This window comes from Choloepus didactylus, chromosome 17, assembly GCF_015220235.1.
Source record: "Choloepus didactylus isolate mChoDid1 chromosome 17, mChoDid1.pri, whole genome shotgun sequence".
Classification (NCBI taxonomy): Eukaryota; Metazoa; Chordata; class Mammalia; order Pilosa; family Megalonychidae; genus Choloepus; species Choloepus didactylus.
The window spans coordinates 52,917,335-52,932,909 of record NC_051323.1 but is presented as its reverse complement, the minus strand read 5'-3'; the positions used below and the strand labels follow the sequence as shown (position 1 = coordinate 52,932,909).

At 36.4% G+C, this 15,575-nt stretch overlaps 1 protein-coding gene and 1 pseudogene across 3 annotated transcripts in view; one reads left to right on the top strand and one right to left on the bottom strand.

Annotated features, from left to right (window-relative positions):
* MAP4K3 (mitogen-activated protein kinase kinase kinase kinase 3) overlaps nucleotides 1–15,575 on the bottom strand; it is a 194,672-nt gene that overhangs the window by 109,476 nt on the left and 69,621 nt on the right. For 2 of the 3 annotated variants that reach the window (XM_037807757.1, XM_037807758.1), the window contains exon 4: nucleotides 1,936–2,000. In XM_037807757.1, coding sequence (XP_037663685.1) covers nucleotides 1,936–2,000 — 65 coding nt within the window. Of the gene's footprint in view, nucleotides 1–1,935; nucleotides 2,001–15,321; nucleotides 15,361–15,575 lie in introns of all 3 variants that reach the window. The other variant, XM_037807759.1, reaches the window with a different exon arrangement.
* Nucleotides 13,814–13,978, top strand: LOC119512989 (annotated as a pseudogene).

Below are 15,575 nucleotides of genomic sequence, written 5' to 3'. Positions count from 1 at the left end.
CACTACAGAGAAATACAGGCGTAGGCAGCACACAGAACAAATAAGAGTCGTATACATTGCCATGAGGAAGCTTCTTGGTGGAAACCTGGGTACTGCCCCGAAGAATGAACACAGGGAAAGGTTAGGTTTCAGGCATGCAAATTCCAGCATGTAGGTTTGAAAACATCCACTATATTGCAAAACTGTTGTTTCTTCCATTGACTCAGTTGCTGATCAGTGTAAATAAATCAGCATTAACAAATTCGTATTACTTTGTTATCTCCAAGGTGTAGTTCTTGGACTGTAATGAAAGTTGGTTGAAGTGGAATTGTAATAATGACAGCCTATTGCTGTACTGAATCGGTTGTCTTGCTTCTTCATGGAAAAAGGTAAAAAGGGAGTTTGTCAACAAATAAGAAGCAGAATCAGACACCTAAGATCATTCATTTGTAATATATGATGGAAGCACCACTAAGCAAGCTGAGAAAGTCTAAAAAACAAATAAGCTTAAAAAGATTAAAGATGTAAAATCAATGAATAATTATTAACAAAAATAAGACACAATAAATAGGAGGCAGATTTGATAGGACCAAATAATTTATAGAAATGAAAAACATGGTCATCAAAAATTAAAACCTAATAGATACACTAATCACAGCTGTAAAATTAGTGAACTGGAAGATAGCTACGAATACTCAAGAGTGCTCTACTAAGAGGTAAAAAAAAAAGAAAATATGAAATTCCAGAAGGAAAGATCAGAGAGACTGGGGGAGAAAACATTTGGAAGATACAACTGCGAATTTTCCAGATATGACAAAAGTGCTAAATTCTCAGAGGGAAGCAGAAGAACATCAGAAGAAGTCCTTAACAGAATAAAAATAAATCTATGCTTAGATAGTGGAAATTCCAGAAATGAAGAGAAAAATCTTGCAAGCAATTAGAGAAAAAGCAGATTACCTGTAAAGGACCAATAATTAAGACAGCAGGCCCCAACAACTATAGAAGATAGAAGACAGTGGCCCATTGTCTTAAAAATGCTGACAGAAAAAACTTGTCAACCGAGAATATCTGTCTATACCCAGTTAAACTATCACTGAGAGATTGAGAGAACTTATCACTATGAACTCTTGCTTAAAGAAATTTAGGAAGAAGGAAATTTAAATGATAAATGAGGGAAACAATAGGAGAGAAAGAGTAATCCAAATTAAAACAAAAAGGGAAGCAACTTTTTGAATTTAAAATATATAGAAAATATACACTTCCAGAAATACAGTATTTGTTCTGCAATGTCCAATAATGCCAAATGTTTCTTAATTTTCATTGAACCTTTGAAATCAAAATGCCACATTTAAAAAGAAAATTTTCTCAAATATATACTAAAGAACAGCCACATTTAATAAAAAATATCCTTAGAAAACAAAAATCTTTTCATAAAGCAGAAATTATTCATATTATTCTTTCCAGTTTTCAAGTCTCTCCATTATCTGACCCCACTCCCCAAATATTCTGATCAATAAGAATGATTTCACATGTCACACACCTCTGTATCATTGAACTGTTGTTTTATTTCATAGAATATGCTTCTTTCTATCCAAAATTTACCTCTGTCTAAAGACCAATTTTATTACTACTCATGTAACACCTAAAAATTATTTGGGCTTAGCTAGCTGTCAAGGCCTTCGCATGTTTTCTAGAAGTCTGAGTTTGAAATTGTGAACTAACTACAATAGGCATTCTTCAGAATTAGCAAATAATTCAAATGCATATAATGTTCCAACTTATAAAACAAACGCTTTTATCCTTATATTCCTGAAATATCTTTACATATCCAAATAAGATAATAATGATAAAACACAGCTTTCTTTCATACAAACAAGTTTAATGTTTTAATGTATTAAAACAGCCGTATTTTCAGAAATTTCTATTTACTCCTTAAACATATAACTTTGGTCTTACCATGGTAAATATCCTGTAAAGAACCACCTCCACAAAACTCCATGCAAATCCAAAGTTTATCTCGCCTATAAAGAGAAAATAAGCATGAATCATATTTTCATGGTTAATACTATCAGTTTGAGGTAATAAGTATTTTAAGTCTTTTGCTTTAATCTTGAAAAACCACATAAATGCAATGAACAATCTTAATTAGAGGCTAATTAATCTTTACAAGCATATAAATCACTTAATTTTATAATGTGATACATCTCAATTTGAGGTTTTAGTACTTAAAATACAGGCTATAAAGCTGTCATAATTTGTAAGATATAAAACTCTCAGACACATCCAAAAGAGAAGAGAAAATTCCTTTACTTAAAAACTCCCCTTCCTCCACAGTTTACCCGTCTACCCCCTTGACAGTATTATGTAAGTTAAATGTAGATGTATCATCACAGAAAAATGCTAATACATCTCAAAGCACATCACTTTGATAGCACTGTATTATCAGCAAAGAGACAGAATGAAAACTTTGGCCTCATACCCAAAGACTCAACAAAGTTCACTCCAAAATTTAACACTCACTTTTCTTTAGATAGCATTCCTTTCTCACGCTCACATTCTAGGATACCACAATCAGATAGTCATAAGAGAAACAATTAGCAAAGATTTGCATAGTTTGTTCCTTTATTTTTTCCTAAGTTCAAGCATTCATAACTTCATCTCCTAATATGTACCAGGAAATGCACTATTCTCAGGGGGAGAGTTGGAATAGAAAGTCTTTTAACTCAGCAAGCTGAGTCTAATGAAGAAAGATTCAGCCTTAAAAACGTCTGTCTCTCTAACCACTGCATTCATAGCACTTGTAAGAAAATCCAGCAAATGAGTATTTGTCCTATGAATGAATGAATGAATGAATGAGTGGCTGAAGGAATAAAATAATTTAAGATCAGAAGTCAGCAAACTATGGCCTGTAGGCCAAATCCAGCTTGCTGGCTATTTTTGTATAGCTCAGGAACTAAGAATGTTTTTATATTTTTAAATGGCTGGACAAAAATAAAAATAATATTTCGTGACATGTGAAAATTATATGAAATTCAAATTTCAGGGCCCACAAAGTTTTACTGGAACACAGTCATGCTTATTCATTTTTGTACTATCTATGGCTGCTTTTGTACTACAATAGCAGAGTTGAGAGTTGCAACAGATACGATATGGTTCACTAAAGTATTCACTACATGGCCCTTTGAAGAAAAGGTTTGCTGGCCCTTGCATTACCTTATTCTTTGATTAGTGCATAATTCAGGAATGTATAAAGTGCTGTGTGAATCCAGAGGGGAGAATACCTAGTAGAGTCAAGGGAAAGTTTTATGGAGGAGGTAACATTTGACTTGGGTCTTGAAGTTCAAGTAGGAATTCGCCAGGGAGAGAAAGGGAAAGCGCCTGCGCAAAAGAATGGAAACTTGAAAGAAGACATCATGAAAGGAAAGACTGTGAGTGGAACATAGGTTGCCTAAAGAGACAATAGCAGGAAATGAGGCTGAAATAAATGGGGGTCACACTGTGAAACAATGCCTGATTTGCAGACTCCTCTCTTCAGTTACCTTCATCTGGATGGTTTCTAGTTTATCAGTATCTCTTAAAATATGACGCCCAGAAACAAGTATTATTTCGAGTGCAGTGTGAACAGTGCCTTAAAAAGTGAAGTTGTTGTCAGATGTGGATCACATTGGGCGGTGAGAGTGGGCTTAGCCAGACCTGAGAGGTGAACTAAGTTGGTTTGGATGCAGTGGGCCATGCAGCATACAACAGAGGAACACAAACTATCAGTGTAAAGGTGAGTTAACTTGGAAAGTAAAGGGTAGCAAGGCACCTTGGCTTTAGAAGGTAAACCTGAAGAGAATGAAGCTCGGAGGAAGAGATCTGAAGCACTCAGGATCTACTACCTGCAGGTGGCCTGCATACCAATGAAGCTGAGATACAACAGCTGATGGTAAAACATGAGCTAGCTGTACCTTAGGCCTGGTTTTAAGAATTTTCCGAAACAGGTTGGAAGTAAAGCAGTTATCTTAGGTTAGTTGTCTTTTTCTTACTCCCTTGTTATGGTCTCTTTGAAATGTTCTTTTATTGTATGTTTTTCTTTTTTGTTTTTTTGTTTTTGTTTTTTTAAATTTTTTTTCCATACAGTTGATTTAAAAAGGAAGAACAGGTTAAAAAAGAAAAAACAAAACAAAACAAAAATCAGGAAAAAAATATGTAGTGCCCCCTTGAGGAGCCTGTGGAGAATGCAGGGGTATTGGCCTATCCCACCTCAATGGTTGCTAACATGACCACAGACATAGGGAACTGGTGGTTTGATGGGTTGAGCCCTCTACCGTAGGTTTTACCCTTGGGAAGACGGTTGCTGCAAAGGAGAGGCTAGGCCTCCCTATAATTGTGCCTAAGAGCCTCCTCCCGAATGCCTCTTTGTTGCTCACATGTGGCCCTCTCTCTCTAGCTAAGCCAACTTGGCAGGTGAAATCACTGCCCTCCCCCCTATGTGGGATCAGACACCCAGGGGAGTGAATCTCCCTGGCAACGTGGAATATGACTCCCGGGGAGGAATGTAGACCTGGCATCGTGGGACAGAGAACATCTTCTTGACCAAAAGGGGGATGTGAAAGGAAATGAAATAAGCTTCAGTAGCAGAGAGATTCCAAAAGGAGCCGAGAGGTCACTCTGGTGGGCACTCTTACGCACAATTTAGACAACCCTTTTTAGGTTCTAAAGAATTGGGGTAGCTGGTGGTGGATACCTGAAACTATCAAACTACAACCCAGAACCCAGGAATCTCGAAGACAATTGTATAAAAATGTAGCTTATGAAGAGTGACAATGGGATTGGGAAAACCATAAGGACCACACTCCACTTTGTCTAGTTTATGGATGGATGAGTAGAAAAATAGGGGAAGGAAACAAACAAACAGACAGACAAAGGTACCCAGTGTTCTTTTTTACTTCAATTGCTCTTTTTCACTTGAATTATTATTCTTATTATTTTTGTGTGTGTGCTAATGAAGGTGTCAGGGATTGATTTAGGTGATGAATGTACAACTATGTAATGGTACTGTGAACAATCGAATGTACGATTTGTTTTGTATGACTGCGTGGTATGTGAATATATCTCAATAAAATGAAGATAAAAAAATAAAAAATAAATAAAAAAAAAAAGAAAGGCAAGGATTAAGGGACATAAAGACTGTCTCTTTAAAATTAAAAAAAAAAAAAAAAAAAAAATTTTCCGAATGAATATATGGGGCTAGCAGATGTGTGGTTTTATCCAAAATGAGAAAGACACAACTTAAGACTGCTACACAGGGAGTCTAAATTCCTCAGAAAACCGAACAATTCACAATTATCTCCTTTATTTTAACACTATAATTCTATTAACTTTCCCAAAGGCCACCTTCATTTTCACAGCAACAGCATTAAACTGTGTAGTGTATGTGTGTATATACCTAAACTATGTAAAAGGCAGCCAGACCAGTTTTCTCTCCAGCTTCATATGTGTATATCTGATTCACTGAAAATAAGCACAGGACTTTGTCCTTAATTTCTTAAATCTCACCCTCAAGGAACAAAAGAAAGTAGTTTTGACTCACATCCTTTTGTTTCTGACATGCATCTTATCAGCTCTCAGTGTTTCATCTGAAAATATTTCAGCACAGTGTGATGCATATTTGTGTTAGGTTTAATCCCAATTGTAGGGGCAGTGAGCTAACATTTTATGTACGCTTTATGGAATATATACCCTCACACTCCAGAAGTGGTTGGGTAGCATCTGACAGATCATTATCCATCCTTTAGAGGCAACTACTACAAGGACTTTGGTTATAAGACATTTTGATCTGGACGAATGTGTTTACTCATGAGCTTAAGAAATATCATAAATTATTTTTCACTGGTGACAAGTATAGTGTTCTAATTACGTGGATTACTTAGAATTCCCATTTGGCACCTCTCTGCCTTTGCTTTAAACTGAGGTATAAAAATATGGCAAATTCATCAGTCTACTCTTTGGAGTGGCACTTAGTCTATGCAGGATTCCATAGCCTGATTTCTCTAGGTTAGCTGAATCCTTCTGGAACACTGGTCCTTAAAACTATGGTTTGGGAACCCCCGAGAGTCTCCAAGACCCTTTCACAACGTCACAAGGTCAAATCCTTTTTCATAACACTAAGAAGTTATTTTCCATTTTTGCTTGCTTTCTCTCAGAAGAGTACTGTGGAGTTTCCCAGAGGTTACACGAGTATGATGATATCATTCCTCGACAGGTACTGGAATGTGTGCTCATGGACTGTGTTTTTAAAATGTCTGACTTTTAATTTCTAATATGGAAAATATCAGTAGATATAACTTACATAAACAAAAGCTCTATGGGGATACTTGATATTTTTTAAAAGTACAAAATAAAAGGATTATGACCTCAGATCTATGGTTAACTGATTTTTTACAAGGTTCCCAAGTCCACTCAACTGGGACAGAACAGTCTCTTCAATAAATGGTGTTGGGAGAACTGGATATGCATAACCAAAAGAATGAAAGGAGACCCCTATCTCATACACTATACAAAAATCAACTCAAAATGGATTAAAGACCTAAATATAAGAACGAGTACCATAAACCTCCTAGAAGAAAATGTAGGGAGACATCTTCAAAATCTAGTGATAGGTGGTAGTTTCTTAGACTTTACATCCAAAGCACAAGCAATGAAAGAAAAACAGATAAATAGGAACACCGCAAAATTGAATACTTAGTGCTTCCAAGGACTTTGTCAAAAGGATGAAAAGGCAGCCTACTCAATGGGAAAAAATATTTGGTAACCACATATCTGATGATAAGGGTGTGATATCCAGAATATATAAAGAAATCCTGTAATTCAACAATAAAAAGACAAACAACCCAAAGCTTATCTTTTTAAAAGAAGAGGGAAGCTAGGTATATATTACAGTGACTTAACTATAATCTGCATCCTCATATTCTGGGCATTCAAAATGGCACCTATAAACACATTTCCAGTTAAGATGCTATTGTGTCCCTCCCTAGTCTTTTCTTAAGCTCAAACAGACAGACAAACATACAAACAATAACAACAAACCCCAAAACTCCCAGTTTTTACATAATCAAGAGACCATGGTGATTTCCTTTCTGGGTTACTGTAATAAACTTAACCAAACTCACTTCCTATTTCAATCCCCTATATTCCTAGTCCATTCTTCATAGAAAATACTTCTCTACTAAAACCTTTCAATAAGTATGTGCAACACCTATAGATCCTAACTAAGTAATAAAAGGTTCCTTTTTGCCTTACCTACTGCAACTATACCCCTTTCCCCTCAAGCTCTAATATGAGACCATCAGCCATCTCCTGACACTTCACAACTTTTCATATATGCATTCCCTTTGCCAGAAATTCGTGTTTTCTACACCCACCCACACCCCACCCACACCCCAGTAAATCCCTACTAATCCTTTTACACCCTATATGGGAATTACATCTTTCATGGAACTTTCTGTGATTCTCCTAACTTGACAAAATTAGACACTCTACAGTCTTTACCACTTCTGATCTTATATCTAAATTCTATTATTATGCCTAGCATATTATTACAATTAGTTGCTCATGTCTATTTATCCTACTAGATTATAGGCTCTTTATGGCAATGACTAGGTATATCTATCTTTACAACTCCAGAAACCAATACAGTACTCTATACATCATAAGAAACAGTATAAACACAGTTTGTAAATGGCAGTGATTTACAAATGTAAGCCACTACTGAGATGAATTATGCCCCCTAAACAAATAAGCTAAATCAAAGGTTTAAAATATTTATCTAAATAAAATTGTTCTTTCTGTATGGGAATGATTTGCTTATCTTTTAAGGATCAGGTTGATGTTATTCAACCTGAGCTTTAAGAGTTCAAACTTGAATGTCTCTATATTCCTAACTTATTCTTAAAAGGTATGCTAGGCTAAGGGATGTTTAGAATGAACCTGAAGCTAAAATCATCCTTAGCTTAAAAGAACCAACAGTTAAGCTCAACTGGGAGTAAAAAATAGGTCCATGATGATTTAATTATGTTGTTTTTATAAATATCCACAATAAATATACAAAGATATACATCTAGACCAGCACTGTTTAAATTTTAAACCTCCAGAGAAAATCATTTGTCTATCTAGTTCTTGAAGTACAGCACATGTAATCAGACACTTAATAAATACTGGTCTTTAATGATATTGAAGAGCAGAATAGTTAAGGATCCGTTAAGAAGAGCTGCTACATCTCCCTTGCAGGAGCTCAGTCTCTGTATTTCTTTTTCCTTTGGGAAGTAGGCATAGCTGCCCTGTTATAAAATGGGCTTCTGGAATTTAAGTCTATGCTGGTTACCAACTGAGTAAATCAAGGATGGTAAGTCTCCTTTCCTGAGGGGAAAATTTATCAAGATCAACCACATTATTTAAATTTCCTCAACTTTTTGTCTAAATTTCTTATAATAGGCTGTAACTGGCAGTAACATAAAAGAAATTTCCTAGGAACAGTATGTATTCTAGGGTTTCTAAAATCAACCTCAAAGAAACAGGTTTTTTTGCCCTTTGTTAACATCATTCATTAATGAGAAAGAATTGGAGAAACCATGTTACTTCTGAGAGTAAATCTGGCCTTTCTGGGATAAGTAATATGATATAGAAAAAAGACAGTGGACTATGTATCCACAGTGCCAGGTTTAAATTCCAGTGCCAACAATGAGTAGTAGATGGATAATCAAAAGCAGACCATTTATCCAACACTATTTTCTTACATTTTAGTCCCTTCCAGCACTAACATTCTACAAGTCTAATTATTAGTATTTCACATTCCAAATTTGGGCGGAGTCTGGACTTTAACTAGGGAATAAGGGAAGACCCTCTATAGAAGAAGAAGGAAGATTAAAAACTGTTCTATGTCACTGGGGACTGCAAGCTTGATGTGCTGAGCCCTCTGTCTTGGGGCTGGCCCCTACGAAGTTTGCTGCTGCAAGGAGAGGTAACCCTGCTTATAATTGTGCCTAAGAGTCTCCCCTTGAGTGCCTCTTTGTTGCTCAGATGTGGCCCTCTCTCTCTAACTAAGCCAGCTTGGCGGTTGATCTCGCTGCCCTCCCCGCTACATGGGACCTGACTCTCAGGGGTGTAAGTCTCCCTGGCAATGCAGGATATGACTCCCAGGGATGAATCTGGACCTGGCAGCGTGGAATTGAGAACATCTTCTTGACCAAAGGGGGATGCAAAATGAAATGAAATAAAGCTTCAGTGGCTGAGAGATTTCAAATGGAGTTGAGAGGTCACTCTGGTGGACATTCTTACACACTCTACAGATAACACATTTTAGGTTTTAATATATTGGAATAGCTAGAAGTAAATACCTAAAACTACCAAACTCCAACCCAGTAGCCTTGATTCTTGAAGACAATTGCATAACAATGTAGCTTGCAAGGGGTGACAGTGTGATTGTGAAAACCCTGTAGATCGCACTCCCTTTATCCAGTGTATGAATGGATGAGTAGAAAAATGGGGACAAAACCTAAATGAAAAATAGGGTGGGATGGGGTATGTGTGATTTGGGTGTTCTTTTTTTATTTTTATTTTTTATTCGGGTTTTGATTCTTTCTGGTGTAAGGAAAATGTTCAAAAATAGATTGGGGTGATGAATGCACAACTATAAGATGGTACTGTGAACAGTTGATTGTATACCATGGATGATTGTATGGTATGTGAATAAATCTTAATAAAACTGAATTTTTTTTAAAAAAAACTGTTCTATGTTATAATGCCATTTTCTTACATACCACTTTCATCAGCTACACCAGTCAGAGAATAAAATCATCTATTTAAAACCAGTATTTCTTAATCTTAGATTATAGAACACCAAAAGAACATAGTTCCACTGGAAACTAACCCCAATTTTGTCTGTTTTACTTTAGTCTCTGGGCATTTTTCCTCTTTGTATTGTCTTTATAAAATTTGGATTAAAACGAAAAGTATCTTTTTTACTACTTCATAGAGGAATACGCTTACAATTTGTATAATCTTCTGTATGCCTGAAATGTTTCAATAGAAAGCTTACTTTAAAAAAGGATATTCAAAATACAGTCAGAATACACATTTCCTGAAATCTAAAATAAGTACAATTTTTGTCAGTCATAACCTCAAATTGGCTTTCCCTTGTAGCATGTCTGGAAGTCAAGGTAAATAGATAGCAGTCAAGACTTATCAACAAAAATGGATACAGACCCAAGAGGAATTCTGCATTGTGGGGGGTAACATAATCAAATGTTTTGCTGCCTACCTGAGTGGAAAGGTTCTTGCCTAAGTAACCCACAAAATCTAAGGTCCAACTTTAGCATTTGTTTTATTTAGGGATGGGGGGTGGGTGGGCTGGAATGGAGGTTTATTTGATTGGTTCTTTTGGCAAAGGAGGTAGAAAGGCTAGGTCGGAAGTCAGTGATCATCAATATGATAAAGGGCATATATGAAAAACCCATAGCCAATATCACACTCAATGGTGAGATACTGAAAGCTTTTGCTATAAGCTCAGGAAGAAGATTAAGATGCCCACTGTCACCACTGTTATTCAACATTGTGCTAGAAGCTCTAGCTAGAGCAGTTAGGCAAGAAGAAGATACAAAAGGCATCTAAATTTGAAAGAAAGAAGTAAAATTCACTATTTGCAGATGACATGATCCTATAGTTAGAAAGGCCCAAAAAATCTACACCAATGCTACTTGAGCTAATAAACGAGTTCAGCAAAGTGGCAGGATAGGTGATTAACAAGCAAAAATCAGCAGTGTTTCTATACACTAGTAATGAGCAACCTTAGGAGGAAATCAAGAAAAAACTCAATTACAATAGCATCTAAAAGAATCAAACATCAAGGCATAAATTTAATCAAGGATATAAAGGACCTATACACAGAAAACTATAAAACAATGCTAAAAGGAATCAAAGAAGACCTAAATAAATGGAAGGACATCACAGGTTCATGGACTGGAAGACTAAACATCTTTAAGATGTCAGTCAATTCTACCCAAATTGATTTACAGATTCAACACAATCCCAATCAATATTCCAACAGCCAACTTTGCAGAAATGGAAAAGCCAGTTTCTGTGGTTTGCTAATGCTGCCGTTCTGCAAAATACCAGAAATGGATGGCTTTTATAAAGGGGGTTTATTTGGTTACACAGTTACAGTCATAAGGCCTTAAAGTGTCCAAGGTAAGGCCATCAACAATAGGGTACCTTCATTGAAGGATGGCCGATGGCATCTGGAATGTTAGCTGGGAAGGCATGTGGCTGGTGTCTGCTCTGGAGTTCTGGTTTCAAAATGACTTTCTCCAAGGATGTTTCTCTCTAAGTGTCTGGGGGTATTCTCTTAGTTTCTCCCAGGCCAACTCTGGACTAGCAAAAGTCTACTTTCAATGGCCATCTCTAAAATGTCTCTCAGCTGCAGCTGCTCTGAGGTCCTTCTGTTTGTGAGCTTTAACAGGGCGTCAGTAAACTAATCAAGACCCACGCTGAATAGGTGGGGCCACACCTCCATGGAAATAATCTAACCAAAGGTATTACCCACAGTTGGGTGGGTCACATTTCCATGGAAACAGCCTAATTCAAAGATTCCAATCTAATCGACACTAATACGTCTGCCCCCACAAGATTGCCTTAAAGAACACGGGGTTTTGGGGGACCATAATACATCCAAATCAGCACACCAATTATCACATTTATTTGGAAGGGAAGGGGCCCCAAATACCCAAAGCCATCTTGAAAAAGAAGAACAAAGTTGGAGAACTCACACTTCCTGACTTTAAGCATATTCAAAGCTATAGTGGTCAAAAGAGCATGGTACTGGCATAAAGATAGATATATAAATGGAACTGAATTGAGAGTTCAGAAATAGACCCTCACATCTATGGCCAATTGATTTTTGATAATGCTGCCAATTCCAATCAACTGGAACAGAACAGTCTCTTCAACAAATGGTGCTGAGGTAACCGGTAATCTATAACCAAAAGAATCAAAGAGGACCCATATCTCACACCCTAACTCAAAATGGATCAAAGACCTAAATATAAGAACCAGGACCATAAAACTCCTAGAAAAAATTGCAGGGAAGCATCTTCAAGATCTTCTGCTAGGTGGTGGTTTCTTAGACTAGACCCAAAGCACAAGTAATAAAAGAAAGAATAGCTAAATGGGACCTCTTCTCCAAAGGACTCTGTCATGAAGGTGAAAAGGCAGTCTTCTCAATGGGAGAAAATAATTGGAAACCACATATCTGATAAGGATTTGATATCCAGAACATCCAAAGAAATCCTACAACTCAACAATAAAAAGTAATAGCCCAATTTAAAAAATGAGCAAAAGACCTGAATAGACATTTTTCCAAAGAGGAAATACAAATGGCTAAAAATCACATGAAAAGATACTCAACATCACTAGCTAATAGGGAAATGTAAATCAAAACCACAATGAGATGTCATTTCATGCCTACTAGAATGGCCACTGGTAAAAAAACAAAAAACTACCAGTGTTGTAGAGGATATGGAGAAATAGGAACACTCATTCACTGCTGGAGGGAATGGAGAATGGTGCAGCTGCTGTGGAGGACAGTATGATGATTCCTCATGATCTGGCAATCCTGCTCCCAGGTACACACCCAAGAAGGACAGAAAGCAGGGATGCAAACACACATTTACACACCGATGTTCACAGCAGCATTATTTGCACTTGCCAAGAGATGGAAACAACCCAAGTGTCAATCAACCAATGGATGGATAAACAAAATGTGGTATATACATACGATGGAATATTATTCAGCTGTAAGAAGAAATGAAGTCCTGATACATGCAACAACATGGGTAAACCCTGAAGACATTATGGTGAGGAAAATAAGTCAGACCAAAAGGACAAATACTATAAGATCTCACTAATATGAACTAATTATAATGAGCAAACTCATGGAGTTAACATCTAGACAGAATAAAGGTTATCAGGAGATAGAATGAGGGTAGAGAATGGGGATCTGATGCTAACTTAGTGCAGCATTTTTAATAAGGTTGATTGTAAATGTTTGGAAATGGATAGAGGTGATAGTAGCACATCACCATGATTGTAATTAACAGTGCTGAATTATGGGCGTGACTGTGGTTGAAAGGGGAAGTTCAGGGTCATGTATGTCACTAGAAGGAAAGCCAGAGGATGAAACATGGAACTATGTAACACAGTGAACCCTGTTGGGAATGAATGAGGTCAAAAGTACAAATATAAGAATGTTCTTCCATGAACAAGAACAAATTACCTCACTATTATAAGTTATTAATAATAGGGTGGTATATGGGAAAAATACATGTAATGCAAAATATGAATTATAGTTAACAGTAATATTTTAATATTTTTTTTATCAGTTATAACAAAGGTACCACAACAATGCTAAGTGTCAATACAAAGAGGGTATAACAGTATAGTGTTTTTCTCTTTGGAGAAATGAAAATGTTCTAAAGTTGACTGTGGCGATGAATGTACAACTCTTTGATTATACCAAGTGCCACTGACTCTACACTTTGGATGGATTGTGTGGTATGTGAATAAAACTGTTTAAAAAAAAAAAGTCAGTGATCTATGAGCACAATATTACAGAAAGAATTAGGACCCCATTCTATCAATGACTTGGAATGGGACTGTGAACTAAGTACTTGATCTTAAATTCGCTCAAGTGCCTTATCTGTAGAATGAAATTAACATCCACCATAGAGTAATACGCTAACATTTTTGTTGCAAAGATCAAATGAGACACTAGTATGATGGTACTTAAAAAGCAGTTAAGAGCTTTGCACAGTGGCAGTATCTTAGCCAATGATGTTTATCCAAGGCACGATTACTGTTAATTGAAAAAAAAAAACAGTTAAGAAGCAGTACTAGTAGTGATAGTAGCCGTAAGAGCAATTAACATTTATTGAGCATTTATTATGTTCCAAGCGCTGTTCTTAGCGCTTTACACAGATTTACTCATTAACTATCCCATGGTGTAGCTATTATTATTATCTGCACTTTATAGAGGAGGAAACTAAGGCACAGTGTGATTAAGAAATTTGCCACAAGTCACCTGGTTAGTAAGCGATTGAGTCAAGGCCTCAACTGAAACAATCTGACTCCAGAATTCAAGCTCCTAACTACCAAATGCACTTATTGTGTCTCCGGCAAAAATACAATATAATACAATACAATAAAATATTCGTTTCACCATACCACGGGTGCCATACAAATGCATGGGGATTATATGGAATAAGAGATTAGGCTTTGAATGGTCCCATAGTTCTGGAAGATGCAAAAAATGTTTGAGAAATACACTTAGATCAATGTCTATGGGGGAGCACAAAACTCTTTAGAAGGCCACTTGCTCTTGGGAAAAAACTTTATAATGCTTTCCCCAATTAAGCATAGGTACGTCATTTTATTATGCCTAATAACTGCAAAATATTGTTTTGAAGTGATGTTTTTAACTGTGATTATGAATTTAACTAACTTTAAGAGAACTGTTACTTTGAGCTGGTACAGTAACTGCTTGTGCTACATCTGCTCCATTAAATAAAAACTGATGCAGAAACTGTGTTAGGTTGCTCTTTGAAACATTCTTCATTAAAGGAGTTTTAAATTGGTCTTTAAAGTGCCATTTGAAATTTATAAAAGTTACTGACCTGGGGGCTAAACCTTGTTTCTATGGGAAAGGGTTAGTTAATTCCATCAAGTATCCATTAAACCCACCCTTTGATTTTAATGAAGGCTGGGCAATTGAAGGTGTCCAGGTTGGTTGTAAAGAAGCTGGAAAGATGAGAGGGCAGATTTCCCAGCCTTTTCCATCTGCTGTGCCCATATCAGAAGAGGAAAAGTGTTTTGTACTGGGTCATATGAGAATGAAAGCCTGTGATAAGAGTGTCTGTACATCCTTATATTGCTATAGCAGACTGAAATAAAACTGATGAGTTTTTTTAAGGCATAAGAAAACACAACTCAATCATCCCTTTAGAAGGAACCTTAAAAATAACTAGGTCACAGTGTTCCCCTCAGAGTTGCACACAGAAGTGAGTGGAAAAAATAAGATTTGACTCTGAGATCAAATGGAATATGACCCGGGGAACCCAGCTTGGCTTTGCCAAAACAAAACAAGAGGAGGCACATTCATATCTCTTCTAATTTCACTTTAGACCATGGAAAAATAAGTCACTGAAATAAATAATTACAGTCTTAGTCCTTTGGACAAAATGAAAGAAGGGGATGATGTAATACTCTGAGACTAGAAGCACAAAAGAAAAAAAGGTTCTAATGTAAACATACCAGTAAGAGATGCTCCTGACTTTCTATATTCACCCAAGTCTAGAAGAAAGGGGCAACAGAATGGTGCATTTAGATCTCCAGTCAACTGAAGGAAGACTAGTTTTTAGTTGCCAATTTCCTTGCTGAAACAACATCCAGAAATTCCAAGAGTACAACAGATAAGAGTCATAATACCATAATATTGGTTACAGTTTTAAAATAATAAAGTATTAAATAAAAATTCCATTCATATCAACGTATCTTATATCCAAAAC